At 32.4% G+C, this 25,052-nt stretch overlaps 1 protein-coding gene across 3 annotated transcripts in view; it reads right to left on the bottom strand.

The window, feature by feature from the left end:
* TMEM65 (transmembrane protein 65) overlaps positions 1-25,052 on the bottom strand; it is a 183,908-nt gene that overhangs the window by 125,738 nt on the left and 33,118 nt on the right. For 2 of the 3 annotated variants that reach the window (XM_073893183.1, XM_025871078.2), the window contains exons 2-6: positions 16,173-16,217; positions 13,452-13,519; positions 8,781-8,835; positions 7,882-7,924; positions 5,318-5,423 (exon numbers count right to left, since the gene is read on the bottom strand). In XM_073893183.1, the coding sequence (XP_073749284.1) occupies positions 5,318-5,423; positions 7,882-7,924; positions 8,781-8,835; positions 13,452-13,519; positions 16,173-16,217 (317 nt within the window). The remainder of the gene's footprint in view (positions 1-5,317; positions 5,424-7,881; positions 7,925-8,780; positions 8,836-13,451; positions 13,520-16,172; positions 16,218-25,052) is intronic. The other variant, XM_073893184.1, reaches the window with a different exon arrangement.

The following is a 25,052-nucleotide window of genomic DNA, read 5'->3' on the forward strand; positions in this document are numbered from 1 at the left end:
CACGAATATTATTCAGCCATAAAAAAAGAATGTAACAACATGATGGATCTAGATGGCATCATGCTAAGTGAAGTAAGTCAGAGAAAGACAAATGCCATATGATTTCAATCATATGTGGAATTTAAGAAAAAACAAAGGGGGGAAAAAAGAGAAACAGACCAAAAACAGACTCTTAACTACAGAAAACAAACAGATGGTTATCAGAGGGGAGGTGGGTAGAACAGGTGAAGGGGATTAAGAGTACACTTATCTTGATGAGCACTGAGTAATATATAGAATTTTTCCATCACTGTATTTACAGTACACCTGAAATTAACTAGACTGAAATTAAGAAAAAAAAAAGACAAGAAATAACAAATATTGGTGAGGATATGGAGAAAAGGGAACCCTTGCGCACTGTCGGAATATAAATTGGTGTAGCCACTATGGAAAACAGAATGAAGGCTCCTCAAAAACTTAAAAATAAGAATACCATATGACCCACTAATTCTACTTCGGGGTATTTACCCAAAGAAAATAAAAACATTAATTTGAAAAGATATATAAATAACCCTATATTTAGTGCAGCATTATTTACAATGGCCAAGATATGGAAGCAACCTAAGGGTCCATCAATATGTGAATAAAGAAGATGTAGTATATGTGTATGTGCACGCACACACACATATACATGTACGCAGGTGTATATGTATATGCATGTGTACATACATGTATATTGTGCATGTGCATGTATACTACACATATACATTTGTATACTTGCATGTGTATATGTATGTATACGCGTGTGTGTGTACACACACACACACACACACACACACACAATGGAGTATTACTCAGCCGTAAAAGAGAATGAAATCTTGCCATTTGTGACAATGTAGATGGACCTAGAGGGTATTATGGTAATTGAAATAAGACAGAAAAAGACAAATAACATATGATTTCATTTCCATGTGGAATCTAAAAAACAGAACAAACAAAAAACAGAAGCAGACTCATAGATACAGAAAACAAAGTGGTGGTTGCCAGAGAGGAGATGGAGGGGATGGGTGAAATAGGTGGAGGGCAATAAGAGCACAAATTTCCAATTATAAAATAAATAAGTCACAAGAAAGAAAAGTACAGCACAGGAAGTATAGTCAAAAATGTTATAATAACTTTGTATAGTGAAGGATGGTGACCATACTAATTGTGATATTTTGTAATATATGTAATTGTTGAATCACTAGGTTGTACACCTGAAACTAATATAATATTGTATGTCAACTACACTTCAATTAAAAGAACAATAAGCTACAAAAAGGTTCTAGAACAAGTAATATTTAAAGTTCAATGCAACTAAGAAAAGTTTTTTCAAATTGCCATGAAATAACACCAAAGAAATATTCAAGTAGAAAAATACCTTTTAGAAACTGTACATACATTTTAACATCTGAAGATAGGGGAAAAAAAAAACTCACCAAATATTCTCAATATATTTGGATTTGCTCCTTTTGTATATATTCCTTTTCAATATTTATTCCCATGTCTACCTAATTATATGTAGGTCTAATCATTATGTAAACATAGCTTTGTTTTCTGTCTCAATTCTTCCCCCAGAGCCACACGTTATAATAAGCTCTTTTTTCAAACTATTTCACAAACTTAATAGAAAACTTCTAAATTCCACTGAATTTATGGCCTATAATCTGTTTAAAGCTCTCCTTATTACCATTAAAAGTCACTGCTTTTTCACCAGTATAAATGATATTACAATAAACATTTTTGTGTATAGTTTTTCCCAATGATTTATTTAAAAATCAAATAATATATTTGTGCATATTCACAGGATAATGAATGCTATGCTGTCTATTCTACACAAAAATGACTGCAAAAACATATATACCAATTGAAATATAGTTGACCCTTGAACAACACAGGTTTGAACTGTGTGGATCCACTTATATGTGGGTTTTTACAGTGCAGTACTCCTAAATGTATTTTCTTTTCCTCATGATTTTCTTAGCAACATTTTCTTTTCTCTAGCTTACTTTATTATAAGAATACTTTATATAATATGTATAACATATAAAATATGTGTTAATCAACTATGTATGTTATTGGTAAAGCTTCCAGTTAACAGTAAGCTATTAGTAGTTAAGTGTTTGGGAAGTCAAAAGTTATATGTGGATTTTCAACTCATGGGGGGGATGGTGCCCCTAACCCCCAGCTTGTTCAAGGGTCAACTGTATTATGTATATGTATATGTACATGGATATACACACACCAATTTTTGTACAACCATACCTACACTATGAACACTTTTAAATTTTTATTTTTGTAAATAATTTTTTAAATTTGCATTTCTAGGATGATCATCAAGGTTAAACCTCTTTCAATTACGTTTTATTTCTTCATATAAACATTTATTGAGAATCTACTATGCCAAGCTCTGTGCTAGGTAACACAGAGACAAAGACTAATTAGATGCAGTCGCTCTCTCTCTCCCAGGAACTTCCAGTTAGTTATACAGAGAAAAGCAAATAAATAAAACAAGTTCTATCAAACATTACAGGTGCTATGACAGCTACATAATCAACAGTCTTGAATAAAATGTTTTTTTCCCTATACATTGTCCATGTATCTATCAGACTCTGCAAGTTTTCTAATAAATTTCAAGATTAGACATTAGTGTTTGACAATAGCTTGCATAAAAATTTTCAACTCTGTTATTTTTGGGTTTTTGGTCATGGTAGTAGTGATGGTGGTATACCCATGCTTTATATTAATAGTCAGATTTGTTATTTTCATCATGTCAAACTTCGGAAAGTATCACTCCTACAGAGTTTTAATAAGCAGAAATTTTCTTCATTCCAGAGGCTGAAAAAGTTAATCCTAGATCCTTATCTTGACCTTAAAGTTTGTATTCATTTATATTTATTTATAAACACAGAGAGAGACTATTTTATTTTAGATTCCTGACTTTCCCATATATATGAAATGTCCATTGCCACTTCTACTTCTCACCCATTCTGTTAGAATGCTTGTTACTATTGTCCATGGAAACCAAGGCTTTCCTCCCCACTCACTGTAGGATTCCCAGTTAATGAATTCCAACCCAACTATCTCAATGGGGCATAAAGTCAACAGGGCAGAGAGGGAGGAAAGAAGTGGGGTATACTTTTCTGGCTCCTTGATTCAGAACCTGAAACATCTTTCCATTGAAAAATCAGTTACTTATATATTATTATTAGGTCTTATGATAGTCTAGGCCTTATAATTAACTACACTGGGGCTAACCTAAGAACTTGAGTATATCCATAATATGGCTCTGCAAGAAAATATTTTCTGAGTTTCAAACAGCCAAATTATAAATGAGGTTTTAAAATACAACCCGTGTCAACAGGAACCCACATGTGCATTTGCATATATTCCATTATGGGTAAATGTCAGAGTTAGCTTATGTCATGAATAGATTGCTGATCACTAACTTAAATTACTTCAGGCTATTTGTTAATTGAATGTTATATTACAGAGTAGATTTGATCCTAACATAAAAGAAGCAGAGTCAACAACTAAGAAATAGAATCACTTCATATGCCGGTGGAAGATTTATCAAAATACACACACATACACATACACACTACACACACACACACACACACACACACACACACACACACACACTAGCTTAGTAATTGAAGTACTTTCATAATAGGAAAAGGGAATGGATTTGCCTATAATACAGAAAGAAAACAGAATTATCAATTACATGAGAAGAAAGCCCAGGAAAATAATCTCTTGATCCTAACTGTAGTGCTAAAATGTTAAGCCAAATTGCTAGAATGTTAGAATATCCTGATTCTTCAACAACTGTGGCAGATATTAGCCAGCTAATCTCACTTCACTTTATCTACAAATTGCAGGATATGGCCACATATATATGATTTTTTACAAAGAAATAGATAAGTCTAAGGTGGAACATGAAATTTGCATTTCTAACAAGTTTCCAGGTAGTGTTGATCCTGCTGGCCCTGGCATAACACTTTGAGAAGCACTGTCCTGTACAATCTCACTTTCTCCCATGGTTTTAACTATCACCTTTTCAGTGAGGCCTGCTGACCCTCCTATTTAATCCTGCAAGCTGTCTCCATCCCAGCACTCCCAACCTTTTACCCTGCTCTGCCTTCTTTTTTTCTTTAGTTTCTTTAACATTTGTGAACTTCTAGTACATTAAACATTTTATCAGATTTTTTGTCTTCTCTTCACTGTTAAAATGTAAGATCCACCAGAAAAAAAAAAGATCTTGTTTTGTTAACCAATATATTCAAAACTCCTACATATGTACTGTGCATACAGTAGGTAAAAAATGAATATTTGTTGAATGAATGATTGATAATACTCATCATCTCTAATACAGACCTCTCTAACTCTTGACTTTTAATCCAAATGCCTACAAGGTATCACCACTTGAATGTCTTATAAGCATCTCAAATTCAACTTACCGAATTGAAAACAGAACTCATAATCTTTCCTTACTAACTTGTCCTTCCTCCTTTTCTTCTTGACTTAATTGGCGGCACTGTGATCCATCCAGTTTCCTTTCTATTTAAAATTCTTCACTAGCACTCCATCACCTAGGTATGAGGTTCAAGCTCCTTAGTATAGCTTATACAATGTCTTTCCTGTCTGATCCATTCTTACTTCTCCAATGCTGTTTCCTACTGCTGCTTCAATCTTCAACTACTATATTATAGTCCAGCAATACCTAATTTCTTGTATTTCTCTGAACATACCCTGTTTTTATCATGTCTTTCTACTTGCTAGTCAATGTATTCAGAATTCTCTTGTTCATCTAGTAAACATCTCATCAATAACACAAAAATCAGCTTAGATCCAATAACCACCAAGAAATCTTACCACCAAAAGAAATTTCTGCACACAAAGTATTAATTCTCTTACTTGTGCTATTGCTATATCTAGTGCATAATTCTATAACTGCACTAAATTATAATTTGTTTACATGTCTGGTTTTTCACTAAACAATTCTTAAAAATAACTGTAATTTATATTCATTTTATGTCCTTCAGTCTCTAGGACATGACAGATATTCCTTCACATTAACTGAATCATATAAAGAATATTCTAAAAATCGAGTACACCTACAAAAAATAGACAATAAAAAAATTATTGTTCTTCTGAAAACTGCCAAAGCTTAGACAATTTTTGTTAAAAACTCCACTCAAATCAATTTAGTCTCAAATTTCTCAAAGGACTGAACTATACAGTATCTTGCTCTGGCTACCTGAATTCATAATCATAAACCATATAAAGTACTTACAAAATGTGTACTAACACGTGTTTGCCACATGTCCACTTGTTTTGGTGTAAGGTCAGGAATTGACAGGCCTAATCTGGAAGCCAAAGCTTCAACATAGCCTGCAAGTCTTTAAAAAAACACAAGGACAGAATGTAAGTTTTTAAAGAGACACACAAATGTCCTCAGATAACAAACTAATTGCCACAAAAAGAAACAAAATAATTTTACACCTGTAACTGGCACCCTAGAAATGGTGTAAATGTTTTTTACAATTTTCATTTTTATTGTGCATAAATATATACAGTTCAAAATCTTTTAATATTAATATATTCATACATAGATAAACTAATTGACTTAGAGCAATTACTCTCTCTTATTTTATTTATTTTTATTTTTTTGAGAGAGAGAGAGCAAGGAGGGGGTTGAGGGGGTCGGAAAGGGGCCAAGGGAGAGGGAGAAAGAATCTCAAGCAGGCTCCACACCCAGTGCAGAGCCCAATACAGGGCTCAATCTCACAACCCTGAGATTATGACCTGAGCCGAAATCAAGAGTCAGATGCTTGGGGTGCCTGGATGGCTCAGTTGGTTAAGCATCTGCCTTGGGCTTGGGTCATGACCCCAGGGTCCTGGGTTTGAGCCCCGCATGGGGCTCCCTGTTCAGCAGAAAGCCTGCTTCTCTCTCTCCCTCTGCTGCTCCCCCTGCTTGTGCACACATGTGCTCTCTCTCTCTCTCTGTCAAATAAATAAATAAAATCTTAAAAAAAAAAAAAAGTCAGATGTTTAACTGACTGAGCCACTCAGGCACACCTCTCTCTTATTTTAAAAGATCATTTCAAGGTATATAAAAAATTTTTGCAATAAAATTACAGTCATGCACTTACTCCAAATTCAAAGCAAAGCACGTTAACATATGATATTAGATTGGGGTGCCTGGGTGGCTCAGTTGGTTAAGCGTCTGCCTTCGGCTCAGGTCATGATCCCAGAGTCCTTCCTGGGATCAAGCCCTGCGTTGGGCTCCTTGCTCGGTGGGGAGTCTGCTTCTCCTTTTTCCTCTGCCCCTTCTCCTGCTCGCTGTCTCTCTCTCGTTCACTCTCTCTCTCAAATAAAATCTTTAAAAAGCATATATAATATTAGACTGATACACTAAGTAAAACAGCCTAGAATTTTCAGGGCAATCTCAAGTATTTATCAAGTCTAACTTCCCATCATTTATTGGATATAAACTCACTTTGTGAACTGTAAGAAAGAAAAAAATTTGCCAGTTAAATGAACTATGCATACATCAGTTATAAGATGGATCCCAATATCAGATATGTTAAGTTCTAAAAAAAACTGGGTACCTAAGAATCAATAAAATGCATTTGTTATTTAATGATATTTTTTAAAGGCAGAGGAGAAATAGTTCTTAAATATAAAGACTCCAACAAAATCTTTATCTCTAATCAAAAATAGCCAATTAATGATGCAATCTAAAATTAAATGGCCTTAAAATCTATTAGATCACTTAGTTCTATTAAATATAAAAAGCTATCACAGTAGCTGTAATATTACCACTATTAACCTTAATGTTGGAAATGGGGAAACAGAATGTGTAAAGGGTGGTATCATTATAGATTTATGTCAGGAATCTGAGAAATATAAAATTTCTGCCCTGGTCCAGAAGCAAAGAAACTTTGTGTTTTAACAGTAGCTTTGGCCCCAAACTGCAGTACAGAAGTCTAATACACAGGGTCAGATCCCTTATGAAGCTGCCTTTTCCTAGATTATAAGGCTAAGTAAACTTCTAGTAGGCCCAAATCCAAATCTCAAAACTTACCACTCTCATGAACCACGGAAGAAAAAAACAGAGCCAAAGACTGAACAAAAGAGACTATGTTTATCACAATAATTAATGCCAACTTAGTCTAATTTATACTTCCCAGGCTTCCTCAAGATCAGGAGGCAGCCCAGGCCATGTGCTGCTTGGAAGAGAGAATGTAAAGTGAGAAAGAGAGAAAGCTGGCCTTTTCTAAGTAGACATCCTTGCTTTGTTTCATCATTCCAGCCACATGGAATAAAGAGCAAAAACAGGCCAAACCCATGTATGCTCTGGCCATTATTCTCTTTGAAAGTTCCTCTCTCCAGAAAACATGCCCAGTCAGTATCCTCACATTTGAGCCATATCTCTCATCTTTGAGCTTAGTGGGAGAAGAGGGGGGTGAAATAATGATGGGGTTCTTGGTTTTAATTCTGCCTCACCTTGGAAATGTCTATAAAATACACATGAATACTTCAGTAAATGAAAATTAAACTCTGCTTACATTACAGTTGTCTTAGAAAAACTTTTTGCATGTATCAATCTCTTGAGAAGATTTTAAGCACAAATTCCAGGTCCCTATACCCAGAGACACAAGTTCTGAGGTATAACCCAGGTATTTGTATTTGATGCACTCTGAAGACTTAGTACTACCGATTGAGAAATATTAAATTTAAAACTTTAGTTTGAAAACACATAATAAATGTCCCATATTTTTTATCTTTCTCAATTAAAGACTGGCGAAGAGAAAGAGAACACACATGCACAAATGAATAAATGAATGGACCTACCCAAGTCCAGCTAAATCTGACACAAGATTTCCCAAAGCAGCAGCTAAAAAATTGAGAAGTGGTAAGTGAATTGTTACATGGAAGTCAGAAAAATCATTATAATACATCACTGTATCATCAGTAAAGCACTGATCTGGAAGAGTAATCACTGTTTCTGAAACTACAACTATATCCAAAGTAACTCATTGGATAGCTCTGAACCTCAAGATTTCAAAATAGAACACAAGTCTCTTGGGATTATAGTGTTCCCCTTCTAACAAGTAGTAGGTTTTTTCTGTTGTGGCAGCCAGCTTCCATTTTGGTTTCAATACCTATACAGTATCTTGTAGCTTTCTTTCATTATATTTAAGGAAATTTGGATATTTGGAAGTTCAAGTAAAGTTTTATGCATAGCTCTGAAATTCAAGAAATCATAGAGAAGAAATGACTCTTTCACGAATTCATCTACTTCATGCTTTCTACACAATAAACACAACACTGAACCATTCCTAAATTTCACTATCATGAAAAACACAGTGGTAACTAGGGGAAAGAAAGTAATAGAACCAAATTAGACTTTCAATCTTATATTTCCTTATTTGATTTTTCTACCCAACTTGAAAATAAATTAGTAAAAACAAGAGTAAAAAGGTTTTGGGGTAACACTGAATTAAGAGAAAAACGTATTTTAACATAGTCTGTACAGCATTATTACTTAACAACTAACATAAAGTACCTAAAATTTCTCAGGAAAAAAGTGCTACATATACAAAATTAAGAATTTGAAGAACAGGATTAAGGAGACAAACTAATAGACATCTCAATGAGTAAATTTATTTAAATAAATCATCCTCTTCTAAGTCTAACCTGCTAAAATGTTTTATAAGTACAATGGAATAATAATATGACTTATTAAATACCTGCCATAGTTGAAATTCCCAAAATAATTCCAATAGACATCTCAATATGGGTTCCCTGAAAAATGATTACAAAGAAATTAATCTTAAAAATTAATGAAGTGACTATAAAAATAGCAAAGTAATAATAAAAACAGATAAATTGGTTAAGCCCACAGGTTACTGCAGCAAAATTACATATATATAATATGCATAAATATTCATATAATGCAGTAATGCACTTAACTATTAAATATATACATTCATGCAGAAACATCACTATCATTTGATTCATTAAAATTAGGCTTTTACAAAAAATAAAAATAGCAACAAATATAATTATAATACAAATAGCAATATAATCCATCATTAAAAATCTAGAATTTATATTTTCCAACCACAAAGATTCTTTAAACCTCTTGGAACACAAAGACCAACTCACCTAATTTTAAATTCTGAGTGATATATCTATATTATTGGTACTTATCAAAAGAGTAAAAAAAAAAACAGACTAAACTAATTTCTAGGGACCGAAGAGATCACAGACTTCAAAAATTATCTTTCTAACACTGAGTTCTTTGACCATTAAGTAGTGAGATGACATGATTCATTTATGAACAACAACAGCATTTTGCCCAACAGATAGAACCTCAGTAAAAAACAAGGTACTGAATTTATTGAGTTTCTGACTTTCCACATCCATCCCATTCCCCTGTAGACAAGAGGGACTTGTATTTTTACTTCCACTTTAAAGAGAAGGAACTGAAATGAAGAAGATTAAACAATTCTAATGGGTTATTACACAGAATAAAGAAGAAATATTATGATCTATTGTGCTAATTGAGTTCTAATGCTTGGGCAATGCTCCCACAAGTAGACTTCATTTTCCTCCTAAATACTGATGCTTGAAAATTTCTAAATAAATTTTAAAATCTCAATGATATTTATGGAGAAAAAAAAAAAGAATGCCCTATCTGGTATATAGAAATATTGCATTACTCAATTATTTATAAGACTGGAGAGGGGCTCCTGGGTGGCTCAATCAGTTAAGGGTCTGCCTTTGGCTCAGGTCATGATCCCAGGGTCCTGGGATCGAGCCCCGCATTTGGCTCCCTGCTCAGCAGTGAGTTTGTTTCTTCCTCTCCCTCTGCCCCTCTGCCTGCTTGTGCTCTCTCTCAAATAAATAAAATCTTAAAAATAAAAATTAAAAAAAAAACAACTGAAGAGAAGCTTAACGGGTTAGTTTCCTTATTTTTCTCTCGCCTAGGCCTTTTGGTTCTATCTCTTTAAAATACAATTCTTGGGGCGCCTGGGTGGCTTGGTTGAGCGACTGCCTTCAGCTCAGGTCGTGATCCTGGAGTCCCAGGATCGAGTCCCGCATGGGGCTCCCTGCTCAGCGGGGAGTTTGCTTCTCCCTCTGACCCTCGCCCCCCCCTTAATGTCCTCTCTCTCTCATTCTCTCTCTCAAATAAATGAATAAAATCTTAAAAAATAAAATACAATTCTTGTTGGATATGGAGAGAAAAGCCTGATGCATAAAAGTCTCCCAGGTATTTAAAATCACAAGAAAGATTGTGAAGGAACCCAAAAGAAACAGATTTCTGAAGGAAAAGAGGAAAAGACCATGCATAAGGAATAAAGATGTGTATCTTTAATATGGTTGGGGAAAAAAAACACAAGAAAAACCCCCACAAAAAACTGGAGCACTAATATAGAACAAAGGCACCTGACAGGTACCGTATATAAAAAATAAATATAGCATCCTTAGCAGCAACGATTCATTAGGAATGCCCCAGGAAAACTCTGTTTGCAATACATGTATTTAAAAAGTATTCAAATGCTTAATCATTTAGTTGAATTTAAGAAACCTGAAGGACCTTCTAATAACATAAAAGCTTCAAATAAAGTCAAAGACAGTTTTAGGACAATGGACTACTACTCTTTACTTTTTCCCATAGTTACATCAAGTTTTATCTTGTACATCTAATACTAGTTATCTTAAATTTATATCTGGTTCATCATCTGAATACAATTAAACTACTCTAGAATTCTAACAAATTCTATTCCAATTAAATTGTAAGAAACATAATCCAAAAACCCACCAAAACATGTCATAAAAAGCAATCCTAGTAATACAAAAATATAATAAAAAACTATGAAAACAAAGGCTGAGTATGAACAGCAGCCAACAATAAAGGTCAATCTATTACAGGAAGTTACGTAGAATTTGTTTTGATGACTACAACTAGACTAGCAACCAAGAGAGGACAACAGCAAAGAGGAAAACATCAAATGTCAGTAGCATGACAGAAAAGAAGAATCAAATATTTCCTTAACTTACTATCTTAAAACAGTCATAGCTGTCCCACAATGTTTTTAAAAAATTAAACGGTGAAAAACATTCTTAAGATAATGATGACTACTTATTTTCCTTTTCATAGATTCTAGAGTTATATTATTTATGTATTTTAGTTTCAGCAGTCTATTTATTATAAAACCTCTTTGGGAAATTGCATTGTCCCTGAACTAGTTTGCAATTATCACTAAATAACAATTTTGCTACACATACCACTCTTACTCAGGTACTGAAGCCAGTGGTCTAAACATTTATCTCAATATTATATAAGTAGAAACTGGTATTATGTCCCTTAAACTGGATTTCAATGTAAACTTCAAGAACAAGCATTACCAACTTGGAGTCAACCATCTCAGACTTAGAAAAATCGTTCACTCTCAGTTATACTAACAATGAGACACAGGCTGAGTAACAGAAAACAGTAAACAACATTACAATAATTTAACTCTAGAGTGTGTGTGTTTCACTTTATTGATAGCTGTATTTAGATGCAGATTATCTATTACTTTAGATATTTATTTCAAATAAGTAGTAACACACTGTAAAATTCACGATCTATGAAGCTACCCAGTTTCCCTATTCCGATCTCTCTTTAAAATCTCTATTCACCCTTCTTTATGCAAAATATATCATCTCAATACTTCCTCAATAGTCTTTTAGTATTTGACTATCTAAGGTCTGCCCTACTGAGGTGGAAAAAACAAATGAATATGAAGGTGGGAGTATGGATATCAGCTGTCAATTAAGAGGAATTTAAATACTGAATTGTATAAAACCAAAAGAAATATCTGTCACACAGAAACTTTAATTCAGACAATCTAAGAACACATCAAGTCTTATCTACAGCTTATAAATTCATCATAATGGGGGTTTTCATTATAATTAGATATGATTTATTATGTAGTAACTATTTCAATAATCTAACCAACTCAAATTTTAGTAATTTCACTAAAAGCAGTATGGTTCTAAGTTGCTGAATATTCACAGATATATTCTCATATTGGCAGATAATATAAATTGGCCAATTTAATTCTTATATACATATTAGGAAAATGTCACAATCAATCAAAAAACCAGCATTCTGAAATTATATTTTAGAGGCTCTTGTCAGGCTGCTTTGCTAAAGAACTACACAATGGGTGCTTCCACATTCAAGCTGTGCGCGTGCTAGAGCACCTGCTGTGACTATTTAAGCATCAGGATACCTTCCTGCTATGTCAACAAGGTGAGGAGCCAGACTTTCTGGATAGCTGAGTCCCATTAATCTGACATAAGATGAGACTATATAATAGAAAAAAATCTTTTTAGATATTCTTTTAAGAATTTTAAATTTTAAATTTTAATTTAAAATTTAATTTAAATTTTAATTTAAAAATTTAATTTAAAATTTAAATTTTAAAGAATTTCTTTAAGCAAATTTTATAATCTACACAATGTAAATTATACTTTTAGTCCCTGTTTTGAAACCAAATATTCTATTTATGTCCATCTGTAGTACATGTGACCTCCAAGACACCAAAAAAAACCAAAAAACAAAACAAAACAAAACAAAAAAACCCTTGCTCTCATATGTATTTTTCTCACATTCAATAATCCTAAAATCATTTTTTTCAAGTTAGAGTCAATGAAGAGAAGTGGATAGAGCACTGGGGCAGTTTTAGAAGACTTGCATTTTAATCATGGACTCATCTCTGACTTTAGAAATTGGACCAATGACCAATATTGGTATTCATTAACAAAAGGTGCCATTCAATGGTAGGAAAGGTAAAGAAGCCTTCTCCAAGTCTAAACACTTTTAAAGGACACACTTACATTAAAATGACCACAGCAAAGGGGAACTTTTTTTAAACACTACAATGGAACAAAGACAAAAAGGAGATACACTCAGTATTCTCAACTAAAACTTAAAATACCTTTGGGTCAAATGGATAGACTACATCAAAACACCCTTTAAAACATTTCTGCATGGAAAAACTAAACAAGGAACTAAGCAAATAACATATATGTGATGAGAACTGTCAGTAAAATTAAAGAACATCAGAAAATTTTATATACTTTTTCCTTTAATAAGAATGTTGAAACTAGAACAGAATAATATAGATCTAATAAATATGTGTTTATTATTGTCAGTGCTTTACCAAAAGTCTTAATGATTAATACATATAATGCCCTAAAACTGAATGACAGCTTAATTAACATGAAATATGGTAAAAAGTAGCCTTGTTCATTATGATGTTAACTAAAATTTTATAGCTAGGATATATAAATTATTAGGTAAATTTAGACCACATTAATTTCTTTATTAACTCAAAATAGAAGGGGTGAAAGAAAGAACTTACTGCAACAATCATAATTGCATTATCCAAAAAGCCAAACCCTATGAAAGGTATCGCATTGTGGATGAATACTGAAAAACATCAAAAACAGAAAATACATTTTAGGTTTTCTTTAACTTTAAATGAGAAAACAGACCATATGATTAAAGTCTCCTAAACAGATCTGACAACCTTTGAAATTTGCTTTTCATTCCCTATAGCCAAAAGATTCTGCTCCTGCTATAAGTTTAACTACTTCCTAGAAGCTACACTGGGGAAACAAAACAAAATTTAAAAACATGTAACATGTAAAAATAACTGTGTTAGATTTCTGGGTCATTTTCTTACTAGCTACACATAAAACGTACATACAGTTAACGGCAGAACAAATAAGTAAATACATATTATGAGTACTATGCTTTACCGATTTAATTACTATTGATATCCATCTGTTTCTTATACCTAAAGACTGATATCATAAAATTAATATCCATATTAGAAATGATAAAAAGTACCCTGAATCAAATTTCAGGGAAGCTCTATGGTCACTTTTACTCACTAAACAATTTTTGGACAAATGTGAGAAAAATGTAATTATCTCATCTATATTAGCCATCTATATGCAGTCTCTTCCCCCCTCACAATATTGGAATCCCTGAAAGCTTTCACAAACTATTTTGATTTAAATCAAAACATAATTTGGCCTTTTCCTAACAAAGGCACACCTTACCTTATCTATCTAAAAGAGAATCTGAATGACCTGACATAATAGAAGTGTAACTAGGAAGAACTAATACCTATATATATTTTATACATTCAGTCTCATTTTTTTCATATTTGCATCTTCAGCACGTTGCAGAATGCATAGTGCATACCAGATACTCAATGAATATCAGTTAATTAAGTTGAGGACCACTAACCTGGAAAGGAAGAGAATTCCATATTAAGACAATTGAAGGCAGACTGTGAAACAGATTAAAAACTGGGCTAGTTAAAAGACTTTATTCTGATTCATCTATAAAATTGCCAAGATACAGCCAACAACAATTCAACGGATGACTTTTTTAGATAAACATCAAATTTGTGAATTTTATAACATATCCAAAAAATAGTTCCTTAAGCGAACTGGTTGTATGTGTTTTTGCTTTTAATGCAGTTAAGTCCATAGAAAGCATAATTAAAATATAATCCAGAAGTTAAAAAAAATTTGACATTACTCTAGTGAGTTCTGCACCAACCCAGGAAAGGTTAATAAACAGTAAACAAAACAAAACAAAAAAAACACTCTACCCAAAACCACTACTGAAGACTAAGATCACAGGAAAAGTGTGTATATATCCTAGATCATTTCAGATTTCTTCTTGCTATCAAGTAAGAATGTTCAAGATAAAAAGTAGCATCTTTTTAATTATAAAGAATATTATTTTTAAAAAGGTATTATTTTAAAAGCTATTAAAGATGGTAAAAATCAAATAGCACATTAATGAAATGGGATTTCTCAATTAAAGAGTCTAGCCTTAGTTCTTTGATTTTGTCTAAGTCTAGTTGCTTAACTACTAGACATTCAAAATTTTATAGTAAGCAACTTTGAAGTATAAAATATATCATGTTTTTATGTTTAGACCTAAATAAATACATCATATAAGTAAAAATTTATTGTCAACACAAAGGAAAAAATACAATTTTCAAATTGTTAAATAAACATGTACTGGACGCTCCACCATGCATGAGATACAAAGATAAGTAAGACTTGGTTACCAACCCTCAAGAAGTTTGGGTATGATAACATACCATATCAACAGTTAATTTCCTTATAACCAAAAAACTGATAATAGTATTATACAGTGCTATGGACATGAAGTTGCAAGAATCTAGGGTAGGAGAATCAGGAAAAATTACCAGGGGAATTAAAGTCTTAAAGAATTCTTAAATGTTTTGGTATTTGGGAAAAGTTACTTTTTTCTAATATAAATTATATTCTACCTTTGAGAGAAAAAAGAACTGGCTAGTTAGTAAGTATTAAAAAATCAAGTAAGTTTGCTCTCCAGTATGTAATGATCTCCTATTAATTTGTGATTTCTTCAATCTCCTTTGGGAAATACTACTCTAAAACAGCAAAACACATGTAGTATTTAGCTTTCGCTTACAACCTACTCGAATTCACTGTACTGTTAAAACATTCTCTTCTTTTATTGTCTTTATAATAAGATCCCAAACTGTTTTTACATCATGCCAGTGTTAGCCTTGACTATTTATTCTCATCTTAACAGAGTAAAGAAAGCACACCAGCACCATTATAAGCTTCTTCTTTCTGGTGGTCTTAAATGAACTTCGCTTTCTTCATCATCATAAACAGCAAGCTCTAAGTATTTTCTCTACCAGAGAACAGTTCTACCTAGCCCAGACTTTCTAGTTCTGAAATTACACAACTTAAATCCAAACTAAAGTAAATATATCCTTTTTTCTGGGAATTAAGAAAACCTTACCATAAGTATAATTTTATTTCTAGATGGTAACAACAGTTTAACAATGTTAGATACTGTTAACAATATTAGAAATTCCATAATATTGTAATATGTTGTAAACCAAGTTTATAACCTTTTTGTTTCGGCATGATAAATTAGATAACCCACTCTATCTGGAAAAATTAAATTTACTCACTCATCTATATTAACAGTAAATGATACAGTTATTTTATATCTAAAAGATAGATGCACAGATATTTAACAATTATAGAACCATTACCATATCTCAGCTGTCCTGGGGTGGGTGGTGGAGCTTCCAACTTTTCTAAAGGGGAAAAAAAGGGTTTAGGTCAAGAATTAGTTACTATAGCATGATTTCTTTTTTATTACAATAAAAAAATACCAGCAGATTTACAAAGTGTGAGAATATCAAAGTTTATTCATAAATTTTTGTAGGTTAATGGACCAAAGTTATCCATACAGAAAATAATACTTGGTATGGATTAAATTACAAGGCTAGAAAACAAAACTGAACTTTAGTTACAAGTCTACCATGGAACTTATGACCCTGGGTAATCATTAGTTTTTCATTTTTGTGTTTTTTAAGTCCTTGCATCTATATAGTGAACCTGTTTACATTAATTACCGAAAAAAAAACCCTTTGAAATATAGCTACCCTTCTTTAAGATGCAGTGATAAATGACTTAAGAGTTACATATACAAACAAACATTGATAGCAGAAAAAAGAATATTCAAATAGACCTAGATATCCTTTAAAAAACAGAAAATAACATTTTTAAAGCAAAGTATTACAACAATGACTTCACTGGATTGTGTTCTGTTCCTTAATCTCCCTTGATAATATACTGAATATTTTGAGTTTTGAAACTTATATACTATTGGATAATATAGAATATTCTACACAATGAAATGACCCAAAAAAGTAGTGTGCTATTCAAAATCCTAAGTAACAATAAACTACTTATAATATATAGCATAATAAACACACAAAGTTTTCCCAAGTATAAATCAAAGTAAGTATCTTTAAGTGCCATCATTAAATCTAAAAATTAACAACTATTATAAAGAAGCAATGTATCTAATTTCGTAACAATAACCATCTCACCATTTGTATAAGTACAAGAGTAAGCTATGGTAAAATGGCAGAGAACATACTTTCTTTATCCTCATCCAGTCCAAGAGAATTAACTGACAGTCTATGGAGAAGAATCCACACCACGAATCACACTGTTCTAAAGATTTAGTATTACCAGACTGTCCAGGGAAATAAACTGGATATATATTTTCGAAAATATTTATTTATAATCTACAACAACATAAGAACTAAAGGTAAACTAAACTAAAACTAAACTAACTAAAATTTGGTTTTAGAAAAGTAAAAAGCAAATAAATCCCCACTGATAAGCTATATAAAAAAGAAGTATCGTCCATATTTGTGAATGGTATTTTACTAAAAACACATATGGTACCAAAATGGTTCTGCAACAAGTACACTAAAACCTTGAGTTTAATCAATTATCATGTTATTCAGAAAGTTCTAAGAATGCAAGCTTAAATTTTGTTTTCCCCTTTTTTAGAGGAGTTATGAAATGAAGATATACTAATTTCTGCAGAATTTCACATCTGATTAAAACATATTCTCTATTTATTGACTAACACCATTACCTCAAAATCTATTTTGAAAGCATGCAAATGGTTTTCCATATGTTAACAAGGAATATAGGATACCACTGTACTCCACAGAGCTTTCTGGTGAAGTAAACATGCAAAAGTGGTTACATACCAGAACTATTTGCTAGTTGCATTACTCTCATCATCACTACAGTTCTGACACTGTGAGGAGAAGTCCTTGTCAGTTGACTGGAACATCTTGAAATACCTAAAAATTCAACAAGCAGGACCTTCCCAATAGAATGAGAATATACAGAGTCCTTGCTTTTACTTCATCAAATTCCCTACATATTCACACTGAGCAAAATAGTTAAAATATTTTACAACTCCTAAGAAGAAAGGAGAGGAGGTAGGCAAATGTATAAGGTGCAGCAAAGAGAAAACCACCAAATAATATAATCAATATTCCTAATCTTCCTTTCCTATTACTCATAAAGATTAAAAAATTAAAAGTAATGAAAAAATAAAATTTTTAAAGACTGAGGAAGAGAAAGAAATATAAAGGAGATAGAGTAGGGAGGAAAACCATTGGCACAGAGAATAAAGTAAAATCAAAGCAGAGATTCTGCCTCCTGCTTCACAAAGAGCCTATTGAGTAGCAAGAGGAAACATGAAAGGAACATTTCCTAGAAAGTGGAAATTATACTGGAAATTATCCATCAAATTTTTTTTAAATCATAAATTGATCATTTTGAGGACTTTGACACTGTAAATTACCTTCTTTACTATGTTAACTGAATCAAAACTATATATATCAGAAGTGAAAAACATTGGATGTACAATATACAACAGAACTCCATCTTGGAAATAAGCCCACGCAATCTATGCAGGTTTTAAAAATCTATACAAAATTTTCTTTTGACATATGGTAAACTATCTGTACTTACACTGGAAATGTATTCTAATCTAATATTTCACTAAGAAGACTTTGGAGTTAGAAAAACTAGTTCTTTCAGTTTCTGTGTGTGTATGTGTGTGTCTGATATACAACATGCTTTCTTCTTTTTCTGAATATCTTAAGAAAATAAGAAAACTATTAAGTTTGTACTTCACCATACCATATTTTCCAATGATTTTAGCTTTAAAAAATCTGGTTCTACTTCTACTATTGGCTTATTAGTAACCTCCTACAACACCAATTCTCCTGCATAGAATAACCATACACTATACACAAACAATAACTACCTAAATGCACTAGAAAATGACCAAAAACAGGTTGATTCTGGAAAGGAATCAACACTTAGAAAAAGGAATGGAACTAAGTGAGTTATCTGTTTATTGCAGCTTTTGGCCTGAGGGCAGCCTCAACCCACAATATGTATGGCAACTAAAACTCAAACGAAAAATCTTCAATCTTTCTGGCCTGAAGAAGCAGTGGATAGGGTGCAAGGTAACCAAAGCCACTGGAAAGTGAAAAGGGAGTCCTGGAAGGGATAGACTCAGAAAGAAGGAGCCCTAAATCCAGTATATACAGTCAGTTCAAATATATGGCTGACCTGTGAACTACACATTTGCAGTTAAAAAAAAAAAAATGCTAGCTAAGGGTAAAATAACTGAAGATTTGAGCTACACACCAAGAGACAGAGTTTGCAGTATGAGCCTAACCATCAACTGCCTGCTAAAACAAGAAAAGAAAAACTGGAATTTTTTAGAAGAACAAAACACAACCCAGAGTCTCTACAATATGGTAATTGCAGCAGTGACTAAGATGTAATCCAAAATTATTTCACAAAGAAACAGGAAAACACGACCCATTTTCAGGAGAAAAAACAAAGACAGAGATCAATTTTGAAGTGATTCAAATGTTATAAGTAGGACACAAGGACTTTAAAGTAGCAATTAAAATTATATTCAAAATATAAATGAAAACATAGTCAAATAGAAACTATAAAAAAGAACCAAACTCTAGTCCTAGAACTGAAAAATATATTATCTGAAATTTTTAAATTAATTGGATAGGCTTAAAAGCAAAATGGAGGTTATAAAACAAAGAGTGAACATGATGATAGATCAATAAAAATAACCCAATCTGAAGAACAGAAAATAAAAGGATTGAGAAATAATGAATCAGTCTCACAGACTTGTGCCTAAATATCAAAAAGTCAATACATGTATAACTGGAGTTCCAAAAAGGGAGAAGAAAGAAAAGGACCAAAAAATATTTAAGTAAATAATGCCTAATAATTTCCCAAATTTGGTGGAAGACAAAATTTCAAAAGATTCAAGAAAGTTTAGGGAACCCCTGGTAGAATAAGGATGAAGAAAATCAATGATAAAGGAAAAGGAAACTTGAAAGCAGTCACAAAAAAATGACACGTTAAAGGAAAACAATGATTTATATATATTTCAAGAAGGAAAAAAAAGCTGTCAACACAGTATTCTATATCCAGAAAGATTATATCCTCCAAGAATGAAAGCAAACTGTATCTTAGATAAACTAAAACTATGAAAATATGTTGCCAGCCAACTTGCAATATAGGAAATGTGAAAGCAAGTTCTTTAGACTGAGGGGAAATACCAGTTGGGCAGAGGGATCTTCAGGAAAGAATGAAGAGTATCAGAAATGGTAAATATTGGGTAAATATAAAAAACTACTTTTTCCCTAGTAATTTAATTTACGTAGACCTGTCTAAAAGAAAAAAAATTTAACTCTGTCTTATGGAGTTTATAACATATGTAGATGTAATTCATATAACATCAAAGCATAAAGGATGAAGGAGGTTACAAATGGACCAATTTGGTTGTAATATTTCTACAATGTCTATTACATGATACAATATTAGCTCTAAGTAGTCTATGAAGAAGTAAGAATGCATATTTGTAATGCCTGAAGCAATCACACATACAGACAAAATGCAATGAGGATACAGCGAAAAAGCTAGTAAATGATTTGAAGGGAATTTTTTAAAAATATTAAATTAAGGCAAAACAATGCAGGAAATGAGAACAGAGGGACAAACAGCAAATAGTAAAACAGCAAACCTATATCCTACCACATCAATAATTACATTCAATGTTAATGGACTAAACATTCCAAATAAATGGCAGAGATTGTCAAAACATAAAAAAGCAAGACCCAACTATAAGATATCCACAGGAATTACACTTTAATAGATTGAAAGTAAATGAATGGTAAAAGATATACTAAACACTAGACTTATAAAAGCTGGAGTGGCTATATTATCATATAAAGTAGACTTAAAGAATATGGCCAGAACCAGGAACATTTCAGAATGATAAAACAGTTAATTCATCAAAAGGCATAATAACAATTTGATTATGCCTAGTAACACAGCTTCAAAATGTGTGATGCAAAATCTGACAGAATTAAAGGGCAAAATAAACAATTCTACAATCATACTTAGAGATATAAAAGCCTCTTTCTCAGCAATTGACAGAAAACTAGGCAAAAATATCAGTAAGATATAGATTATTTGAACAACACTACCAATTATCCTGGTCCATACTTAATATTTAAGTGATACCCAACAACTATAGAATACATATTCTTTTCAAGTGGAGATGGTACATTCATCAAGACAGACCATAAGCTGATACACAAAACATGTTAATAAATTTATGATTAAAATAATAAAGAATATGTTCTCTGACCAAAATGTAATCAATAACAATAAGATATCTAGAAAAAAAAATTGAAAAGTAAATAACATCTAAATACATGGGCCAAAGAAGAAATCAAAAGGGAAATTAGAAAATACTTCAAACTGAATATGAGGGAAAATACAACATGCCAAAATTTATGGTATGCAGCTAAATGAATGCTTGAAGGGAAGTTTGAAGTACTTCCATTAAAAAGAAGAAAGGTCTAAGATAAATGGCCTATGGTTCTAACTTAAGAAGCTATGAAAAAAAAGAGCAAGTTAAATCAAGAATAAGTAAATAAAAAGAAGGAAATAAAAGAGCTGAAATTAATAGAAAACAATAAAGGGCATAGGCAAAGGCAAAAGTTGGTTCTTTGAAAAGATCAACAAAATTAATAAACCTCTAGGTACAGTGATCAAGAAAGAGAAAACACAAATTACTAATATCAGGAATGAAAGAGGGGACATCACTACAGATCCTACAGGAATTAAAAAAAGTATTATGAGTAACTTTATGCCAACAAATTCAACAACTTTGATGAAATGGGCAAATTGTTTAAAAAATACAATTTACCAAAACTGATGTAAAATAAAACAAAAAATCTGAATAGCTCTATCCATTAATAAAATTGAATTTGTCATCAAACACTTTTGCATAACATAAACACATAAAAATCCTCCAGGCCCAGATGGTTTCATTGCTGAATTTTATCAAAATCTTAAAGAAAAAAAACACCAATCTTACACAAACTCACAAACCCTTTCAAAAAACAGAAGATAAAGAAATACTTCCCAACTTGTTTTATGAGGCCAGAATAATTCTAAAAATAAAACCTAACCAAGAAATGACAAAAAAGAAAAAACTGCACACCAATATCCCTCATGAACACAGACACAAAAATCCTTAACTGAATGATAACTGTTCTGCTTTCCCAAGGTATAAGTGTTTATCCATAATAGTGGCAAAAAATAACATCTCCAGACTTCCTTACATTTTTTCCTTTCTTAAATATTTCTCATTGTTTGAAGGAGAAGCTGCTCTTAGTAAAGTCCCATGTTTAGAAATACACAGGTTAGGGAGCGCCTGGGTGGCTCAGTCAGTTAAACATCTCTTTATTTCAGCTCAAGTCATGATCTCAGGGTTTTGAGATCAAGCCCTGCATTTGGGGCTTGAGATTGTCTCTCTCCCTCTCCCTCTGCTCCTCCCCTCCCTTAAGAAAAAAAAGAGAAAGAAACACAAGTTAGGAAAATTACCAGCAAGCATTTATGAGATAATATTTACTTATAGGATTTTTTTCCTTTTGATTTCACATTTAAAAGTGTGCCTGAAGGAGGGTAAATAAGAGAAGACAGTTGTTGCATACTGCTAATTTATACTGTATCAAATCAAAATGAAAATTATTTGAAATGGAACTATCTCTTCCTCCAATCCATCCTTGAGAATTTAAATACATTCAATTATTACAATACATAAACAAATCTTTTTCTAATACAAAAACATCCTAGATATTCATTACAAATCTTGAAAACATAAGAAAAACACCTTGTATGTTTAAATATAAGATTTTTCAACACTTTCAACATTTTGTTTTGCTTCAGTAACCCAGAAAGATTCCAGAAAACAATTTAAAACATATAAAGCAATTTTACTTTTTCTAATTAAATGAAACTCTAACTTTTTAGACTGTACAAAGCATGAAGTATTCAGTTAGTTTTCTAACTACCTGAAGCAACCAGAGACCTGTTGTAGCTTATAAAATACTGTTACTACCTAAGTAATATTAAAATTTTTAAAAAGGAATATTTCTTTGATGAATTAGAATATTAAAATACATCACAATCATCATTTTAATGTTCAATTATTATCTTTTTAGTAAATATAAAAATGAGGGCACTGTCACATAAAGAAATCAGAAGAGAGTCAAAAGAAAACACAATTAAGGATTTTTTTTCTCCCATTTCAGGAATAAACAAGTATTTAATCTAGCTGCTTTTTATTTTTTGTTACATAAATATAAATATTTAAGTTGTATTCACTATTCACTTAAAGAAAGAGGAATGTTGGGTTAGGAAGAGAACAGCAAAGGGAGAAATGAGAGATTTCAAATGCAGACATATTTTTAAAAAGAGAGGGAGGAAGGGAGATTATTTTAAAGGGAGCCTGACAGAAGAACACACATGAAAGAGACTCCCTAGATCTGGGCAAATGAGTTGCTAGGACATGGGTTTTTTTCAGTCCCTCTACTGTGATTCTTTGATCAGCCATCTAATGGTCTAAACTTGATATCTTTAGATCAGACTCCATTGTGCACAAAGACACTCATAATACATAGCACAATGTTAAGCACTATGAGAAGAACAGATGAATAGAAAGCATCTCAGTTGTGCCAGAGGTTCTCAGGTTTTGCTGTAGGACATAGGTCTTAAAGGTTTCTGTATCCTGCCTAGGCCATGTTCTCAAAATTTGTTTCAAAATAAATTCTTGACCAATCATTTATCATTGCCTCTTTTTTTAAACCGAAAATGGCATCTAGTAGATAAAATTGGCTAATTATAGGCTCTAATAAACTAATTTCCAGTTAAGTTTATTTTTTCTTTTTCCTGTATCGGAAGGTAACCAATAATTTCTTATTGGTAAGATTCAGGAGAAAGCTTTTCCTAGAACATGTATTTGGGACAGTAATCCTACAATCAAGCCTATATTACTGCAATGACATATGACCTCTAACCACAGAAGAACTATTACTGTTGTAAAGCTCACATTTGCTTTAATCCTAGAAAATTCTTACTAGGTTTTACCAAAATATCTTAGAATACTTCATAACTAAAATGTAACTTATGTATTCAAATATTTTTATCAGTGCCACAAGTATACTAAAATTTACCCTTTATATTAATGCTTAGAATAAAGTAGAAAATTCTTTTAAATTGTGCTTTTCAGGAATATCAACATGAAAGTTTTAGAATAGAACCTCTGGAAATAGAACAACTGTCTGCAACCTAGCCATACAATGCCTTGTGCCTTTGGTTGTGCTTTTCAGTCAAAATTGATTGGTTTAATAGGAATTTACTGTACACATCTTAAACAAGCCATATTTATATATATATATAGATGCCTTATGTATATATACACATAATTTACACATATTTATTCATATTTACATATATTAAAAAGATGAGGATATTGAGGGTTTAAGATTTTATTTATTTATTTGACAGAGAGAGAGAGAGTACAAGCAGAGGGAGAGAGAGAAGCAGGCTTCCTACTGAGCAGAGAGCCCGATGCGGGGCTTGATCCCAGGACCCTGGGATCATGATCCGATCCGAAGGCAGACACTTAACGACTGAGCCACCCAAGCGTCCCGAGTTTGGTTTTTTTAACTTAAAAATTTTTAAGCAAGGAGGGATGGGGTGGCTGAGTGATGGACATTGAGGAGGGTATGCGCTATGGCGAGCGCTGTGAATTGTGTAAGACTGATGAATCACAGGGGCACCTGGGTGGCTCAGTCATTAAGCGTCTGCCTTCGGCTCAGGTCATGATCCCAGAGTCCTGGGATCAAGCCCCGCACTGGGCTCCCTGCTCCACGGGAAGCCTGCTTTTCCCTCTCCCACTCCCCCTGCTTGTGTTCCCTCTCTTGCTGGGTCTCTCTGTCAAATAAATAAATAAATAAAATCTTAAAAAAAAGAAAAAGACTGATGAATCACAGACCTGTACCTCTGAAACAAATAATACATTATGTTAAAAAAAAAAAAAAGATAGTAGGAAGGGAAAAATGAAGGGGGTAAATTGGAGGGGGAGACGAACCATGAGAGACTATGGACTCTGAGAAACAAACTGAGGGTTTTAGAGGGGAGGGTGGGGGGGG

Source organism: Callorhinus ursinus, unplaced genomic scaffold, assembly GCF_003265705.2.
Source record: "Callorhinus ursinus isolate GAN/ISIS: 27379988/994484 unplaced genomic scaffold, GSC_fseal_2.0 scaffold5, whole genome shotgun sequence".
NCBI lineage: Eukaryota > Metazoa > Chordata > Mammalia > Carnivora > Otariidae > Callorhinus > Callorhinus ursinus.